Raw genomic sequence first — 16,870 nt, forward strand, 5'->3', positions numbered from 1 at the left:
CACCTCATTACTTTGAATGAGTTCAAATCTCCGGGGCCAGATGAACTGCATCCTAGAGTCATAAAGGAACTGGCAGAAGAACTCTCAGAACCGCTGTCTATTCTCTTTGAGAAATCATGGAGGACGGGGGAAGTGCCAGATGACTGGAGGAGGGCTAACGTTGTCCCTATCGTCAAAAAGGGTAAAAAGGAGGAACCTGGGAACTACAGACCAGTCAGTCTGACATCAATCCCTGGGAAAATTCTGGAGCAGATCATAAAGCAATCCATCTGGAAGCACCTTGACAACAATGCCATGATTACTCGAAGCCAACATGGATTTGTCAAAAACAAGTCCTGCCAGACAAATCTGATCTCATTTTTTGATCAAGTAACCTCCCTTGTAGACCGTGGGAATGCTGTAGACATCATATACCTCGACTTCAGCAAAGCTTTCGACAAAGTGCCCCATGATATCCTGATGAGCAAACTAGCTCAAAGTGGGCTAGATGAAACAACGATCCGGTGGATCCACAGTTGGCTCCAGAATCGGACTCAAAGAGTGCTTATCAATGGGAACTTCTCAAACTGGGGAGAGGTAACGAGTGGGGTACCGCAGGGCTGAGTCCTGGGCCCGGTGCTCTTCAACATTTTTATTAATGACTTGGAGGAGGAGGTGCAGGGAATGCTGATCAAATTTGCAGATGACACAAAATTGGGAGAGATAGCTAATACTTCGGAAGACAGAAACAAAATTCAGAGTGATCTGGATAGACTGGAGTGCTGGGCAGAAAACAACAGAATGACATTTAATAGGGATAAATGCCAAGTTCTGCACCTAGGAAAAAGAAACCAAATGCACAGTTACAAGATGGGGGATACGTGGCTCAACCACACTACAAGCGAGAAGGATCTTGGAATTGTTGTCGATCACAAGCTGAATATGAGCCAACAATGTGATGTGGCTGCAAAAAAGGCCAATGCTATTTTGGCCTGCATTCATAGAAGCATAGCTTCCAAATCCTGGGAAGTACTAGTTCCCCTCTACTCAGCACTGGTTAGGCCTCATCTGGAGTACTGTGTCCAATTCTGGGCACCACACTTTAAGAAGGATGCAGACAAACTGGAGAGGGTTCAGAGGAGGGCAACAAAGATGATCAGGGGACTGGAAACAAAGCCCTATGAAGAGAGACTGAAAGAACTGGGCATGTTTAGCCTTGAGAAGAGAAGACTGAGGGGAGATATGATAGCACTCTTCAAGTACTTGAAAGGTTGTCACAGAGAAGAAAGCCAGGATCTCTTCTTGATCATCCCAGAGTGCAGGCCACGGAATAATGGGCTCAAGTTACAGGAAGCCAGATTCCGGCTGAACATCAGGAAAAACGTCCTGACTGTAAGAGCAATACGACAATGGAACCAATTACCTGGGGAGGTGGTGGGCTCTCCCACACTGGAGGCCTTCAAGACAAGGCTGGACAGCCATTTGTCAGGGATGCTCTGACTTGGATTCCTGCATTGAGCAGGGGGTTGGACTCGATGGCCTTGTAGGCCCCTTCCAACCCTACTATTCTATGATTCTATGATTCAGATGCTGATCACCAGCAACTAAAGCAAGGAACAGCAGGGTGGCCTAAGCTTCAAGTGGTCAGTTGATCCCCGTTTGAAAGACATTCACTTGAAGACACAGAACTTATGGGCTGGGGAGAGATCCTCCCTCTTTCCCTTGGGTCCATGGGAGGCGGCTGTTGCTTGCGTGCCAAACTGGCGCTACGCCTCCTTTCCATGCCCTCCATTGCTCGTCACTCTTTGCATCTGCGTCGAGCATCTAAGAAGCCCCCCTCCCACACTCCCTCACTGCCAGGGTCGCTACCTATCTTAGGAATGCTGGCAGGAGGAATCTCTGCCAGGTGCTGAGCCTGTGAGGGATGAGCTGGTCCCTCTCCCACAGATAGCTGTTCCTCCTCAGAATCCAAACTGCTCTGAGGCTCTCTGGGCTCAGTTTCCACCCTGACATCATGCGTGTGGCTGCCAGTATCAGCCAAGTGGTCTGCTAACGTTCTACTATTTCATTTTTTGTGGTTTTCTCCTTTAAGTATTGTATTTTATTGTGGTTGTTTCATTGTAAGCCACCTTGAGACCCTTCAAGGTTAAAGGCAGCATAATTTCTATAAATAAATAACATGTTTTGCTAATGTTAATATAGCATTCTTAAACAACACTAACCTAGGCCAAATCTACACCTAGTGTCATTTCGATACAATCCCATCATGGTGATGCTATATCCCTCTTGTGCACTTATGCCTCATGGCACACATAATGACATCTGTTGTAGTATTTTGGATAATAGAGAACAAAAAGTGGGAAATAACTAGGGATGTATGGACTGTGTAAAATCCACTCCGTCTGTATTTCGCGGATTGTCAGGTGCCTTTTGTTCCGTCATCCGCGCACAGACAGATGCAATTTTTTTTTCCGTCATGCGGAAAAATATGGAAATAATTACATAAATATTTACGTAAGTATTTACATAATTTACCTCAGTATGTAACATTTAGTGTATTTTCCCCTATTCCATTCTACATTTCCTCAGCAGAAACTTACGTATTTTTCTATGGATTTATATGCATAAATTTCGGGAAAGTAAAAAAATAATCCAAAAGTCCATGGACTCTGCACAGCCTGAGGGGGTTGCTCTGCAGCGGATTCCGCAGGTCGGATTCTTAGAAATCCAAGCTAATTTTAATCCGTCTCGAATTTCTCCAGCATCCCTAGAAATAATGCTAGAAAAGCAGAATACGGAATGTGTAATGTGCCCCAACAGTTATCAGTGCACTTCAGTACCGATAAAAAACACTAGTGTAGATCTAGCCTCAGTTTAGGACCTACAGAGGCCTCTTACAACACTGTCGCCCTCGATTCCGTAAGAAATTTTGTTTGTTTGTTTATGCATATCATTTCTATACTGCTTAATATCCTAAACTCCCTTAGGCAGTTTACATTAAAATTACATAAGATATAATATAAAAACCAAAAAATAATAATCTCTGCTTCCAGGGACGGCAAAAAATATATCTGCATATTGGAAATGTTGTGTCCAGATGTATAATATAATGTGAAAAGTAATGTTTGAAATCCCAGACTTTTGGAGGTTCTGAAAATTGTCTATGGAAATTATAGTTCTCAGTCCAGAGTTGAATGGTTATGTTATAAAACTTTTGATCATGAAATCAAATAGTGACATTGAAAGTCATGTCTTCAAATCTTTTTGTTTTAACATAAGTTTGTTATGTAGTTTTACGATGTAGCCAGTGTACACCTGCTGCTCTTGCTGGACTCTTCCACTTTAGGGGAAATGGCATACTTGAAAGCTCCTCTTTGTGGGGATATCTCTCTGCACAAAGAAAACTGACATGATGTAGGCCATACATCCTCAGAAACTTCCTCATTTTCATACTAGTTTTATACGTGGAAGTATTTGTTTTTATGCAAAGGCATTTTTAGTCATATTTATTGCAAATACATCTTCATGCATGTATTTATTTTACAATATTTAAAACCTTAATGTGGGGGATCTGAACTGCTTGGAAATCCTCGTAGCAAATATTTAGCCTCTGCCCTCCATAAACAAAACAGCAGTGTGAACAGCCAATGAGTTGTTTTTTAAGCAGGATTGAAAAGTCGTGCTAGCTGGAGCAAAACTGCTGACCTTTGCTGCCTCTGTTAATCCCCGTCAGCGCTGCCTCCCCCACCTTCTGCACTGGTGATGGAAGTATAGGTACAACAGTACTCTTTCCTCAGGCACCCTTGAGATAAGCATCTCTAAGAGCTTTACAAACAATATACTAACCTCACAAAAATCGCTCTTCATTAGAAAGTGTTCCCAATTTACTGATAAGGAAGTTGAAGTGCAAAAGCATTGTGACCTCATCAAAGTGACATTGTAATTAACAAACACATGACTACAACTGTGGATTTAGGGTTGATAGTTTTGTCCTCTAATTACAGCACTTCCACTGAGCACCAAGTCACAACATACACTCCAGCAGTTCCCATTATCTGGTAAATCTGGTACTCCGTAAATCATTGACAGTACCTTCTCCCTCATTTTGCCTTTTGAAGATTTTTAGCTTAAATTTTGATATAATGGCTCATACTCCATAATTTTTCATCACAGGTTTTTCCATTACAACTACCATGATATCATTTTCTCACAAGAAATGTGGGATTAATGAAAGATTACCAAAGCAGTCTTTTTTGTTTCAATTACAGTTCAATTATTGGGAAAAATTACAGTTCAATTATTGGGGGAGGAAAGGGGGCCCTCTGTTGTTGTTTTAATGCACTTTCAATTTTGTCTATTTTCCATTTATTGGATTGCATCCAATAGTGTCCATCTGCCTGTGAATGGATTCCCTCACACCCTGTAGAGTCCTGAACCCCAACATCTGCTCCAGAGAATTGAGGGATCCTCAGAAACAGATTTTGAGTGCTCGAGGCTTTAGGGAGGAGGAGGGAAAAGGAAAGTCCAATAGGACTTTCTGTTTGAAGTATGCAAACAGACTTCAACTTGCATGAGCTGAAGTCTGTTTGTATAATATTAGAAGTGTGCAAAAGCCCCTTAAAAGCACACGTGCATGTGTGTGTGTGTGTGTGTGTGCGTGTGTGTTTAGGGGCGGGGGGAGTCCTGTACCTATTAAGGGTTATTTATATCCTGCTTTCAGGACATAAAGAAGCACCCAAAACTACTTACAAAAAATACAATAAACAATTTTACCATTAGAATCCAAAGTCCAAATAAAAAATAAAATTAAAACCAAGAGCAAGAGATGCAATCACCTAAACAGGAGGAGAAAAAAAAATCTTAGTCCAAAGCAAAAGCCAGATAAAATAAAAAAGGAAGTCTTTGCAACTCACCTGATGCTCAAAAGAGGGGAAGCCAGCCAAACCTCCCTAGTGTGGGAGTTTCACCAGCTGGGCATTTCAGCTGAGAAGTGCCAGCCAACTGCACCCTGGAAAGCAACGGAGTCAGTGTGAAGCAAAACTCCTGGGCAGGCAGGCAGGTTCGGGGGCGGGGGGGAGCAAGTCCTTCAAATATCCTGGCCCTAAACCATTTAGGATTTTTTAAAGGTCATAGCTAGCACTTTGAATTGCACCGTCTGTAGTTGTATTCTGAAAAAGCAAATTCCAGCAATCATCCTGGTCTTTGTATTTCGCACCATCTGAAGGTTCCAAATGCTTTTCAAAGGCATCCCCGCATAGAGCACATTGCAGTAATGGCCCCAGCTCTCCCATGGTGCATGCCACCCCCCCTTGCCACCTCCCCATTGCTGCCCTCATTGCCACACATCCCCCCATCACCGCATCCCATCCCTCATCCCATTGTCATCACATGGGCTCCCTGAAGAGCCATGTTGGCTGCTCTGGTTGGCACAACTTCTCAGACAGCCAGCCATGGCCAGGCCTAAATGTCTGGCTCTGAGGGGGTCCTTCCCCAAAGCCAGGCATTCTGGGAGGGGTGTGGTACAGACAAACTCCTCCCACAGATGCCTGGCTCTGAGGAATGACCCCCTCAGAGCTAGACATTTGGGCATGTCTGGCTCTCTGAAGAGCCATGCTGGCCACTTTTGCTGGCTAACATGGTACTGCAGAGAGCCTGGCCGCCCTCTGGCACACTCTGAGATTCTCAGAGGGTGGGTGGCTGCACCAGAGAGCCCCACCAGCTCCACTCTGGCAAATGTTACAGTGGAAGAGTGGCTGGCAGACCTCTCCAGATAGGGGTGGACGAAAGTCCCTTACCTGTCCTCGAAGGTTGTTCGCGGTGGGGGGGAGGCGCTTCGCTGCTCCCCCCGCGAAGTTCAGGCCGGGGGGGGAGGCTTCCCGCCTCGCCCTGGCCGAAATTCAGGCCGGGGGGGAGGCTTCCCGCCTCGCCCGGCCGCGAACTCAAAAGTTTAAAAAAAAAACAAAACCGCCCCCTTATAGGCTACGTGACGATTAACGTAGCCTATCACGGCTAGATCTGCAAAGTCAGCCGTGATAGGCTATGTCAATCATCACGTAGCCTATCACGGGTGACTTTAAAAAAAAAAGCGCGTACGCGAATGGCGGCCCCCATAGGGAGCCGCCATTCGCGTTCCTTATTTGGTCGCTGTAGTCTACGTAAAGATTTACGTAGACTACGGCGACCAAATAAGGAACGGGAATGGCGGCTCCCTATGGGGGCCGCCATTATCCGTACGTGCTTTTTTTTTTTTTAAGTCATCCATGATAGGCTACGTGACGATTGACGTAGCCTATCACGGCTGACTTTGCAAATCTAGCCGTGATAGGCTACGTTAATCGTCACGTAGCCTATCAGGGGGCGTTTGTTTGTTTTTTTCTTTTATTGGAATGGCGGCGGCGGCAGCCGATCGAAAGACCAGCTGCTGCTCCCGCCCCGCATGAGCACCCGACGAACCGCCGGCCGGACCCGCCGCCGGGAGGGACATTCGGCGAAGGTAAGTCCCGTCCCGGGGGGGGGTGCGGAGGATTTCTCCCCGAAACTTGTTCGGGGGGCCAAACACGTTGGCGCTCGGCCCCCCGAAGTTTCGGGGAGAAATTCTCCGCCATCCCTATCTCCAGAGCACCCTGCAGTGGCGGGTGCTCTTGGCGAGTGATGGGGGGAACACACATGATGTGAGATTCACTCCACCTCATGGGAGGGCTGCCCCTGAATGGCACTACAGTCCTTGATCTCGCCCACAGGTTACAGGTCAGGGAAGCACCTGAACATGTGGAGCAAAGGAACCTTGCAGTCCCTGGGCTTCTCTGACCAAATTTGGTGACGGTCCCCAGTCTGACTGAGCTAAAGCTTAGGAAGAATCCCTTTTATATACTCTCTGTCAGAGCTGGCTCAAAACATTTTGCTGTCTGAGGCAAATGGCAACAGGATATCCCCCTCCCACCCCCATTCATACACAACTCTGTCCTCCAACATCTGGCCACTTCTCCCTGCCCCTCAGGCCGCAAATAAGCCCTATTGCCAGCCCTTGTGACTGGTAGCAGCCCACTCTAGCCCAACTCAGCTCCTTCCAAAGCCACAAGCTTAGCTGGTAGACAAAAAGGTCAACATTGAACATGGAAATTTCCAGATGAAAATCAAAACTCTCAAAACTTCAGCTTAGTAATAGACACCTACAGTGACTCTTCCATCTAAAAATATTCCTCAGTTATTTGAAATGACACTACTGATTCTAGCTCATGCTAATAATATGCAGATCATGAGTTGCAATGTTGTTTGTAATTATGTAGAATACTTCAGCTATAAAACTCGTAATTTAACATGCTGCTAATTTCAAAATTTTATAGAAATAAAATAGTACATCATTCCCCTCTCCAAATACAAGGTTCTGGTCTTTGCCCTCCATATATATCTGAATCATCTCGTTACTATAAAGGCGTGGGAGACAACATGCCAGACCTTGCTTTGACGCATCTATTTTCTTTTTTAAAAAAATAAATGAATGCTGTAGGGACGGTTTAACTACCATATATGGGAAACTTTCTCAGAACAAATGGAGGTGATTACTTTAAATGCAGCTTGCCTGTGTTTACTTGATAAACAACTTAATTGTTCAGGAACCCTGCTTTTAAGCCTACTTGTATTGCAAACCATATTCTCCATATTTGCATATGAGTAATATTTGTATATTATTTTTGACCATGTGCCCGTGTTTGATATTTTGCATTTTACAAACAAGTCCACTGCTATAGAAGCGACCTGGCTGAGGACTTGATTATAACTTGGAGCTGTTTAGATAAAGGAATTCTGCTAGCAGTTAAATGTCTGTGTGTGTCTCTGAACCAGCTTTCTGTTGGTTCCCAGCAAGATTAGCAGTGATCTGTGCAAAAGCCTGCCTTGTTCCCTTTGATCCCATAATATTCTTAATAAAAGCTTTCACATCTCTGGTAAACGTTAATACTATTTATCAAACTCATCAAGCATTTATTTTTGGGAATTTCAATCTAGTCTGGCTTCCTAATTGTTGAAAAGATTTCAGATGGAGAGTTACGGTTTATTGTTATCTTACATTTAAACATAGTGCCTAGAAGGGCTGCTTTGAACATGATGCTTTTAATCTCATGCACCCTTGGGTAAACTCGGTGTTGTTCTGTGGATATATCGCCTCATTCCTAGGGCACCTCCAGACTTTATATGGCAAATACAATTGTATGCACAACAAAAATGTGAAGTCTAGACAGCATAAGCCTTTTTTAGGTATTTGTAGCTCACACAGTTCTCATTGCCTTAGGGGGTGAATGGGCCCATTCTAGCTGGCCCTACCCTGCCCCTGCCCCCCCCCCACAATTGGCCACACATCAGCCAGAAAGGTCTGAAGATGGAAACCTGTTCTACATGGGTGGGCTCCCCACACAATTTAGAACACTGCATGATCAGTGTTCTGAATTACCCAATGGGCTTCATGTATAGAGCAGGCATCCTGCTTTAGACCTTGCTCTCCCCCCCCTACCCCGCAGTGTGTGGAAGGTCATGGGGCCGAGCAGTGGGTACATGGTAGAGGGGATAGGGCTAGCGAGCACAGCCATATTCTCCTCCCTCATTGCATGCGCTTGAATGCCTGAAGAGAGATATAGACACAGCTTTAAACAGCGAGGTGTGCAAGTCTGGGAATCAGTATTGGCACCCCTTTGCTTATGCATGGTTTCTGAGCAGAGTTGAGTCTGCTCAGAATGTCTGCCGGTGAGTTTGTGCAGGCTGTCAGGCTCCACAGAACTATCTGTAGCTCAAAAACATACCACATACCTGCCAAGAGAAGCTGGCCAGTGAAGAGTCTCACATAAACGGAGGCTTCCTGTTTCTCATGTAGAGGCCAAAAGAACCAAAATAATCCTCAGATATATCAGCGACATTCTTGTTGACAAAAATGCATGAATAGTTCAGCATATTGATCAACAGTAAAATGGATGCCCAGCCCCTTCACTTTGATTTAATGGCAAAAAATCATAATATTATTCTGCAGAGACCTGAAGCAGACTGTGCAGGGCATCTCCTTGGAAGGAGGGGTGGTATTTTGGTCTTCATTCTGAATCTTTCTGGCCTTTTAACTGTTACAGACCCTTGTCTTTTTCCCTTCTTCTCTTCTCCAGCACCACAGTTCAAAAGCATCAGTTCTTCGGCGCTCAGCCTTCCTTATAGTCCAGCTCTCACAGCCATACATTGCTACTGGGAAAACCATAGCTTTGATTATACGAACCTTTGTCAGCAAGGTGTTGTCTCTGCTTCTTACTATGCTGTCTAGGTTTGCCATAGCTTTCTTCCCAAGGAGCAAGCGTCTTTTAATTTCATGGCTACAGTCACCATCTGTGGTGATCTTGGAGCCCAAGAAAATAAAATCTGTCACTGCTTCCATTTCTTCCCCTACTATATGCCAGAAAGTGATGGGGCCAGATGCCATGATCTGAGTTTTTTTAATGTTGAGTTTCAAACCAGCTTTTGCACTCTCCACTTTCACCCTCAACAAGAGGCTCTTTAGATCCTCTTTGCTTTCTGCCATTAAGGTGGTATCATCTCCGTATCTGAGGTTGTTGATAATTCTCCCGGCAATCTTAATTCTGACCTGTGATTCATCCAATCCAGCATTTCTCATGATGTACTCCGCATATAAATTAAATAAGCAGGGTGACAATATACAGCCTTGTCGTACTCCTTTCCCAATTTTGAACCAATCGGTTGTTCCATGTCTGGTTCTTACTGTTGCTTCTTGACCTTCGTACAGGTTTCTCAGGAGACAGGTAAGGTGGTCTGGTACTCCCATCTCTTTCAGAATTTGCCATAGTTTGTTGTGATCCACACAATCAAAGGCTTTAGCATAGTCAATGAAGCAGAAATAGACATTTTTCTGGAATGCTCTTGCTTTCTCCATGATCCAGCGAATGTTGGCCATTTGATCTCTAGTTCCTCTGCCTCTTCAAAACCCAGCTTGTACTTCCAGTAGTTCTCGGTTCACATGCTGCTGAAGCCTAGCTTGTAGGATTTTGAGCATAACCTGGCTGGCATGTGGAACGAGCGCAATTGTACGGTAGTTTGAACATTCTTTGGCATTGGCCTTCTTTGGAATTGGAATTTAAACTGACCTTTTCCAGTCTTGTGGCCACTGTTGAGTGTTCCAAATTTGTTGGCATCTTGAGTGCAGCACTTTAACAACATCATCTTTTAGGATCTTAAATAGCTCAGCTGGAATACTGTCATCTCCCCTAGCTTTGTTGTTAGTAATGCTTCCTAAGGCCCACTTGACTTCATTCTCTAAGATGTCCAGCTCAAGTTCAGTGACCGCACTATCATGGCTATCAGGGACATTCAGATCTTTCCTGTATAGTTCTTCTGTGTATTCTTTCCACCTCTTCTTAATCTCATCTGCTTCTGTTAGGTCCCTGCCTTCTTTGTCCTTTATCATGCCCGTCTTTGCACAAAACGTTCCCTTGAGATCTCCGATTTTCTTGAAGAGATCTCTAGTCTTTCCCATTCTATTGTTTTCCTCGATTTCTTTGCATTGTTCATTTAAGAAGGCCTTCTTGTCTCTCCTTGCTATTCTCTGGAAATCTGCATTCAGTTGGGTATAGCTTCCCCTTTCTCCTTGCTTTTCGCTTCCCTTCTTTCCTCAGCTACTTGTAAAGCCTCATCAGACAGCCACTTGGTTTTCTTGCATTTCTTTTTCTTTGGGATGGATTGAGTTGCTGCCTCCTGAACAATGTTACGGACCTCCGTCCATAGTTCCTCAGGCACTCTGTCTATCAGGTCTAATCCCTGAAATCTATTCCTCACCTCCACTGTATATTCATAAGGGATATGATTTAGGTCATACCTGAATGGTTTAGTGGTTTCCCCTACATTCTTCAATTTAAGACAAAATTTTGCAAGAAGCAGCTCATGATCTGAGCCACAGTCAGCTCCAGGTCTTGTTTTTACTGACTGTATAGAGCTTCTCCATCTTTGGCTGCAAAGGACATAATCAATCTGATTTTGATATTGACCATCTGGTGATGTCCATGTGTAGAGTCACCTCTTGTGCTGTTGGAAAAGAGTGTTTGCTATGATCAGCATGTTCTCTTGGCAAAACTCTATGAGCCTTTGTCCTGCTTCATTTTGTACACCAAGGCCATGCTTGCCTGTTATCCCGGTCATTTCTTGACTTCCTACTTTAGCATTCCAATCCCCGATGATGAAGAGGACATCTTGTTTTGGTGTTAGTTCTAGAAGGTGTTGTAGGTCTTCATAGAACCAATCAATCTCAGCTTCTTCGGCCTCAGTGGTTGGGGCATAGACTTGAATTACTGTGATGTTGAATGGTTTGCCTTGGATTCGTACTGAGATCATTCTATCATTTTTGAGATTGTACCCCAGTACTGCTTTTCCCACCCTTTTGTTGACTATGAGTGCTACTCCATTTCTTCTAAGGGATTCTTGCCCACAGTAGTAGATATGATGGTCACCTGAATTAAATTCGCCCATGCCTGTCCATTTTAGTTTGCTGATTCCCAAGATGTCGATGTTCAATCTTGCCATCTCATGTTTGACCACCTCCAGCTTACCTTGATTCATTGATCTTACATTCCAGGTTCCTAAACAATATTGTTCTTTACAGCATCGGACTTTCTTTTCACCACCAGACACATCCACAGCTGAGTGTCCTTTTGGCTTTGGCCCAGCCGCTTCACTCTTTCTGGCGCTACTTGAAAATTCCCTCTGCTCTTCCCCAGTAGTGTATTGACACCTTCCGACCTGAGGGGCTCATCTTCCAGCATCATATCTTTTAGCCTTGTGATACGTTCCATGGGGTTTTCTTGCCAAGAATACTGGAGTGGGTTGCCATTTCCTTCTCCAGTGGACCACATTTTGTCAGAATTCTCCACCATGACCTGTCCGTCTTGGGTGGCCCTGCACGGCATAGCTTATGGCTTCACTAAGTTATGCAAGCCCCTTCGCCACAACAAGGCAGTGATCCATGAAGGGGTGTTTCATGATAGTAGTTAGCTATCTTGAGGGATGCAAAGTCAGGGTTTAAATATTTTAATAAATATAATTTTCATCATATAATAAATAATATATATAATTTTCAGAGTGCTTTATGTGGTGGAAATATCCTCTGAAATGAACATGGTTATATGTGAAGTATCATTATATGAGTAGCTACTGTTAGGAAAACATATATTTCTGTTCTGATATTGGATTTGTTTCAAAGTGTATACAGAGAAATATACATGAATTCGGCAAGGGTACATATTTGCTTGGTTTCCCCTACAAATCCTCCCTTCTTCAACTCAACAATTGTTCAAGTATGTGAAGTTCTATAGTCCTTTTAAAAAATATAATCATTTGTATGCCACCTGTTAGGACTGAGTCTTCATGAAACAGTTCACATAATAAAACATTACAAATATATGGTATAATTTTAAAATCCAGGTCAATAAAATAGCTACACAACAGCAGCATCCAATTAATACAAATTTAAAATGCAGACCAGTTAAAATAAAATAATCCAACAGCAGGCTTATGTTCCTGCTATCACTGAAAATCCCCTTTCCCCAGTTGGGAAGATTGCTTTGGATTTCCCACAGTCCAGCACTGCTGTGGTGAGAGTGATGGACTGGGAGCCGGGAGAGCTGGGTTCTAGTCCCCACTTGGCCATGGAAGCTCATTGGGTGACTTTGGGCCAGTCACAGACTCTCAGCCCAACCTACCTCACAGGGTTGTTGTTGTGAGGATAAACGGAGAGGAGGAGGATAATGTAAGCCACCTTGAGTTCCTTGCAAAAGGGAAAAAGGCAGGATATAAATTCAATAAATAAATAAATAAACAAACAAACAAACTCTCACACTGAAGAACATAAACACATTTTGGGGACTGGAAAGATTCATCAATATTTGATTGTCTTCCATGCTGACAAATCCCTGCAGTAAAGGTGTGCCAAATTTCCTTCATTCTCCATGAAAGTGGGGAGTGGGATATTCAGTAACTTTTGGGGAGCGGGCAAAATTCTGTGTATTTTCATGAGGTGGTCTTAAATGAAATATGAAGTGACTGAAGGTTGTTGTTTTTTTCCACACAGCACCCCGCCATGTTCCTGGGTACTGAATGCCCCTATACTGCATCATGACATAGCATCATCTCCAGGGGCATTCTGCCCCAGGAACACTGCTCTTGAAGTGCTGGCAAGGCTCTTTATTTTGTAAAAAGAAAGGGGGAAGGAAAGGAGGGAAAGCCCTCAACCCCTTCATATTTAAGGTAAGACCATCACTCCTCCAAAACTACTTAGAATTTCTCCTTCCCCCTGAAGATTGATTCAGCCCTGCATTCTAGGGGTGAACGAAAGTCACTTACCTTTTCTTGCAGCTTTTTCGCGGTGGGGGGGAGCGCTTCGCTGATCCCCCCGTGAAGTTCAGGCTGGGGGGGGAGGCTTCCCGCCTCGCCCGGCCGAAATTCAGGCCGGGGGGGGAGGCTTCCCGCCTCGCCCGGCCGAAATTCAGGCCGGGGAGGAGGCTTCCCACCTCACCCGGCCGCAAACACGAAAGTAAAAAAAAAAAAAAAGTCCCCTGATAGGCTACGTGACGATTCACGTAGCCTATCACGGCTAGATCTGGAAAGTCAGCCGTGATAGGCTACGTGAATCGTCACGTAGCCTATCACGGGTGACTTTAAAAAAAAAAAAAAGCGTGTACGCGAATGGCGGCCCCCATAGGGAGCCGCCATTCGCGTTCCTTATTTAGTTGCTGTAGTCTACGTCAATGTTTACGTAGACTACGGCGAAAATAAGGGCAACGCAAATAGCGTTGCCCTTATTTTCGCCGTAGTCTATGTAAACATTGACGTAGACTACAGCGACCAAATAAGGAACGCGAATGGCGGCTCCCTATGGGGGCCGCCATTATCCGTACACACTTTTTTTTTTTTTTTTAAGTCACCCGTGATAGGCTACGTGACGATTCACGTAGCCTATCACGGCTGACTTTGCAAATCTTGCCGTGATAGGCTACGTGAATCGTCACGTAGCCTATCAGGGGACTTTTTTTTTTTTTTCTTTCATTGCAATGGCGGGGGCGGCAGCCGGTCGAAAGACCAGCTGCCGCTCCCGCCCCGCTCGAACACCGGACGAACCGCCAGCCGGACCCGCCGCCGGGAGGGACATTCAGGGAAGGTAAGTCCCGTCCCGGGGGGGGGCGGGGGGCTGGGGGGCGGAGGATTTCTCCCCGAAACTTGTTCGGGGGGCCGAACACGTTGGCGCTCGGCCCCCTGAAGTTTCGGGGAGAAATTCTCCGCCATCCCTATACCCTGTGTGAATGCAATGCCCATCTAGCTACAAAGGAAAGAGCAAGCAAAGAGACTTATTGCTCTTTCACAGAAATTTTTTCTAAAACGATGACTGTTGCACTGTTGTTGTTTTTAAGTGTACAGTTTCCTGCCTATCATTGAACTTAATAGTATGTGACAGTTCGTCTCCATTTCATAGCAGGGACATAATAGTGTATTTAAATTTGCTCAAGAACCACAATAGCCAGTATGGTATGTTTTCAAAAAAAGATTGAGATGTAATTAAACAGTAATATGTGAACGGTTGTGCTAGTCTAGTTTTCTTGGGTTTGAAGAATTAATATTTGGCTGGAAAAATGAAGGAACCTTTGCCCTGACAATGGAATGTGTATGGTAAATGCCAGACCTTAAGTTCCTAAGGAAATCTAATATAGATTATGAGAATGAAAGAATCAGGGCTATATTTGTAATAGGTATCAGTCTACTTACCAAAAGTATCAGTTATATGACAGATAGAGAAAGAATGTTCCTTACTGTTTCTAATAAAATAGTTGCTGTCTTTGTTTTCTTTGACAGCTTTTTGGAGACTGCAGCATATTTCTGTATGAAACCAAAAATGGGTGAGAAGGAGGTGTCCCTAAATGCTTTCTTCAGTATTTGGCATGAATTCAGTTCTGATTTTAAAGAGTTCTGGAAGAAGGAAAATAAGCTTATTTTGCAAGAAAGGTGGGTATCTTCCTTTTCTATGGTTTTGAAATGATTAGAAATGCTATGGTAAATACCACAAGGATATATAAAAATCAGCCTATCTCTAAATTTGTCTTGGTATAGAATTGTTTATACACCATGATCACTACAATGGATTATAAATTCTTAACTCCTTGTAGTTAAGTGATTGGCTACAAAGTCTTCACAGATTCTCCTGTTTACTACTCAAGACTCCAATACTTCCTTCCATGCAATAGAGACAATCTTCTGTTACTTCCTGCATTCTGAGGCTCTCTAGCTCCACTTTTGTCACCGTCATTTTTTCTTGCATTTGGGTAACTAGAGCTGTTGCAAAATGCTACAGTCCATTTTCTTGATGTGACATGGAACTAAGAATTAAACCAGTCCTACAGCAGTTACAGTTGCTGTCAGGTAGCTTCTGGGCTTTATGGAAGATGCTGGCTTCACCTTTTAATGCCCTGAGACCTACATGAGATGATGGTCTTTCTCCAGACTCACTTACCAAGATTGGTAGAAGAAGCCCTAGCTGAGCACCTGTTCTTAACAGAAATAAGGTGTGGTTGAGTGGACCAGCAGCAGGGCATTTTCAGCAGTAGCTTTGTGGAATTTTAGGCTGAAATACAGTGATGTTATGGCTGAGGTTTTAGTACTGTTATTTATGATTATGTGGTTTATCATATTGTTACATTTTACTTCCATGAACTATTATAATCTGAATTGGAGAATGCATGACATAAATCTTTAAATAAAAACAAATAAAATGGCTGGAAATAAAAACAATGAAGAGTGCTGTAGCACCTTAAAGACATTATTTATTATGGCATCAGCTTTTGCAGACTAGAGTCTACTTCCAGAAGTGGTCTCTAGTCCACAAAAGCTTATGCCATAATAAATGTGTTAGTCTTTAAAGTGGTACAGGATGCATCCTTTTTTTATTGCAACAGACTACTCCCTCTGAAAGTGTTTACCCTGAAGTTAAGACTCCAAGAAGCCACTCTCTATACTTGGAACATGCTATGGGGAGTTCCTTTCAACTGCAGTGGCCTGAATCACTCTCAGATATCATTGAACTGTGATTCCTAATCTACTTCCCTGTCCTGTCCACTACTCCAATATTCACCCTCAATCCTCAGTTGTTGCCAGGCCCAGATCAGGTTTGTATATTGGATAATGCTTATTGAATCTGAGTCATTTTGCATCAGTTTGTTTAGTACTGCCTGCTTTATTAGAGTTATCTGAAGTGACTGAAATTATGAACCCCTGGGTAATTACAGATTGTTCAAGTGTAAAAATAGAAACCACAACCCCAATGTAATACTAAACTATCACGGCTTACAGCTGTCCCACTGTCCATGCACTCATTGTTAAGCCTAGGAAGTAAGTCAGTGTCTATCCATACTAGTAACTAATTAGTGCTAGGTAATCTAAAATGCTGTTTAAATAATCAAGAAGAACAGGAAAGAGGTGATGAAATCTAGCTCCTAAGCGTGCATGCTTGGACTTACCTGTCCAATCAAGCCTTGGTCTTGCAGCCAAGCTTCTTTTCTGTAGAAAGAAAAGAGGGAATGGGTCTTCCAGTGTGACTACTACTGTTCAATTATGTTTGCTTGTTTTACTACCAAATGCTGCAGCCCTTCTGTTGCTACTTCTGGACATCATGGGGGTTGGTCAAGCATGGAAGTAAGCGAAGTTCCAACTTTGCTGCCTGAATGTGTCAGCACCAACCACTCATGGACAGCACTCTAAGTGACTTGCAGCAGCTGCCTTCAGGAAGCAACTCCGTTCATATCCTTAGCAAAATAAATGACTGAAGGTGTGTAGGTGTGTGCGTGTGTACGCATAATAGGGATGGCGGAGAATT

At 43.8% G+C, this 16,870-nt stretch overlaps 1 protein-coding gene across 1 annotated transcript in view; it reads left to right on the top strand.

Moving 5' to 3' along the window:
- The window catches only part of FMN2 (formin 2), a 248,940-nt gene that overhangs the window by 208,423 nt on the left and 23,647 nt on the right, over positions 1 to 16,870 (top strand). Inside the window, exon 15 of the mRNA XM_084819532.1 lies at positions 14,857 to 15,006. Within this exon, the coding sequence (XP_084675658.1) occupies positions 14,857 to 15,006 (150 nt within the window). The remainder of the gene's footprint in view (positions 1 to 14,856; positions 15,007 to 16,870) is intronic.

The sequence above is a fragment of the Heloderma suspectum genome, chromosome 1 (assembly GCF_057233095.1).
Source record: "Heloderma suspectum isolate Gila_16-S chromosome 1, 16-S_ref, whole genome shotgun sequence".
NCBI lineage: Eukaryota > Metazoa > Chordata > Lepidosauria > Squamata > Helodermatidae > Heloderma > Heloderma suspectum.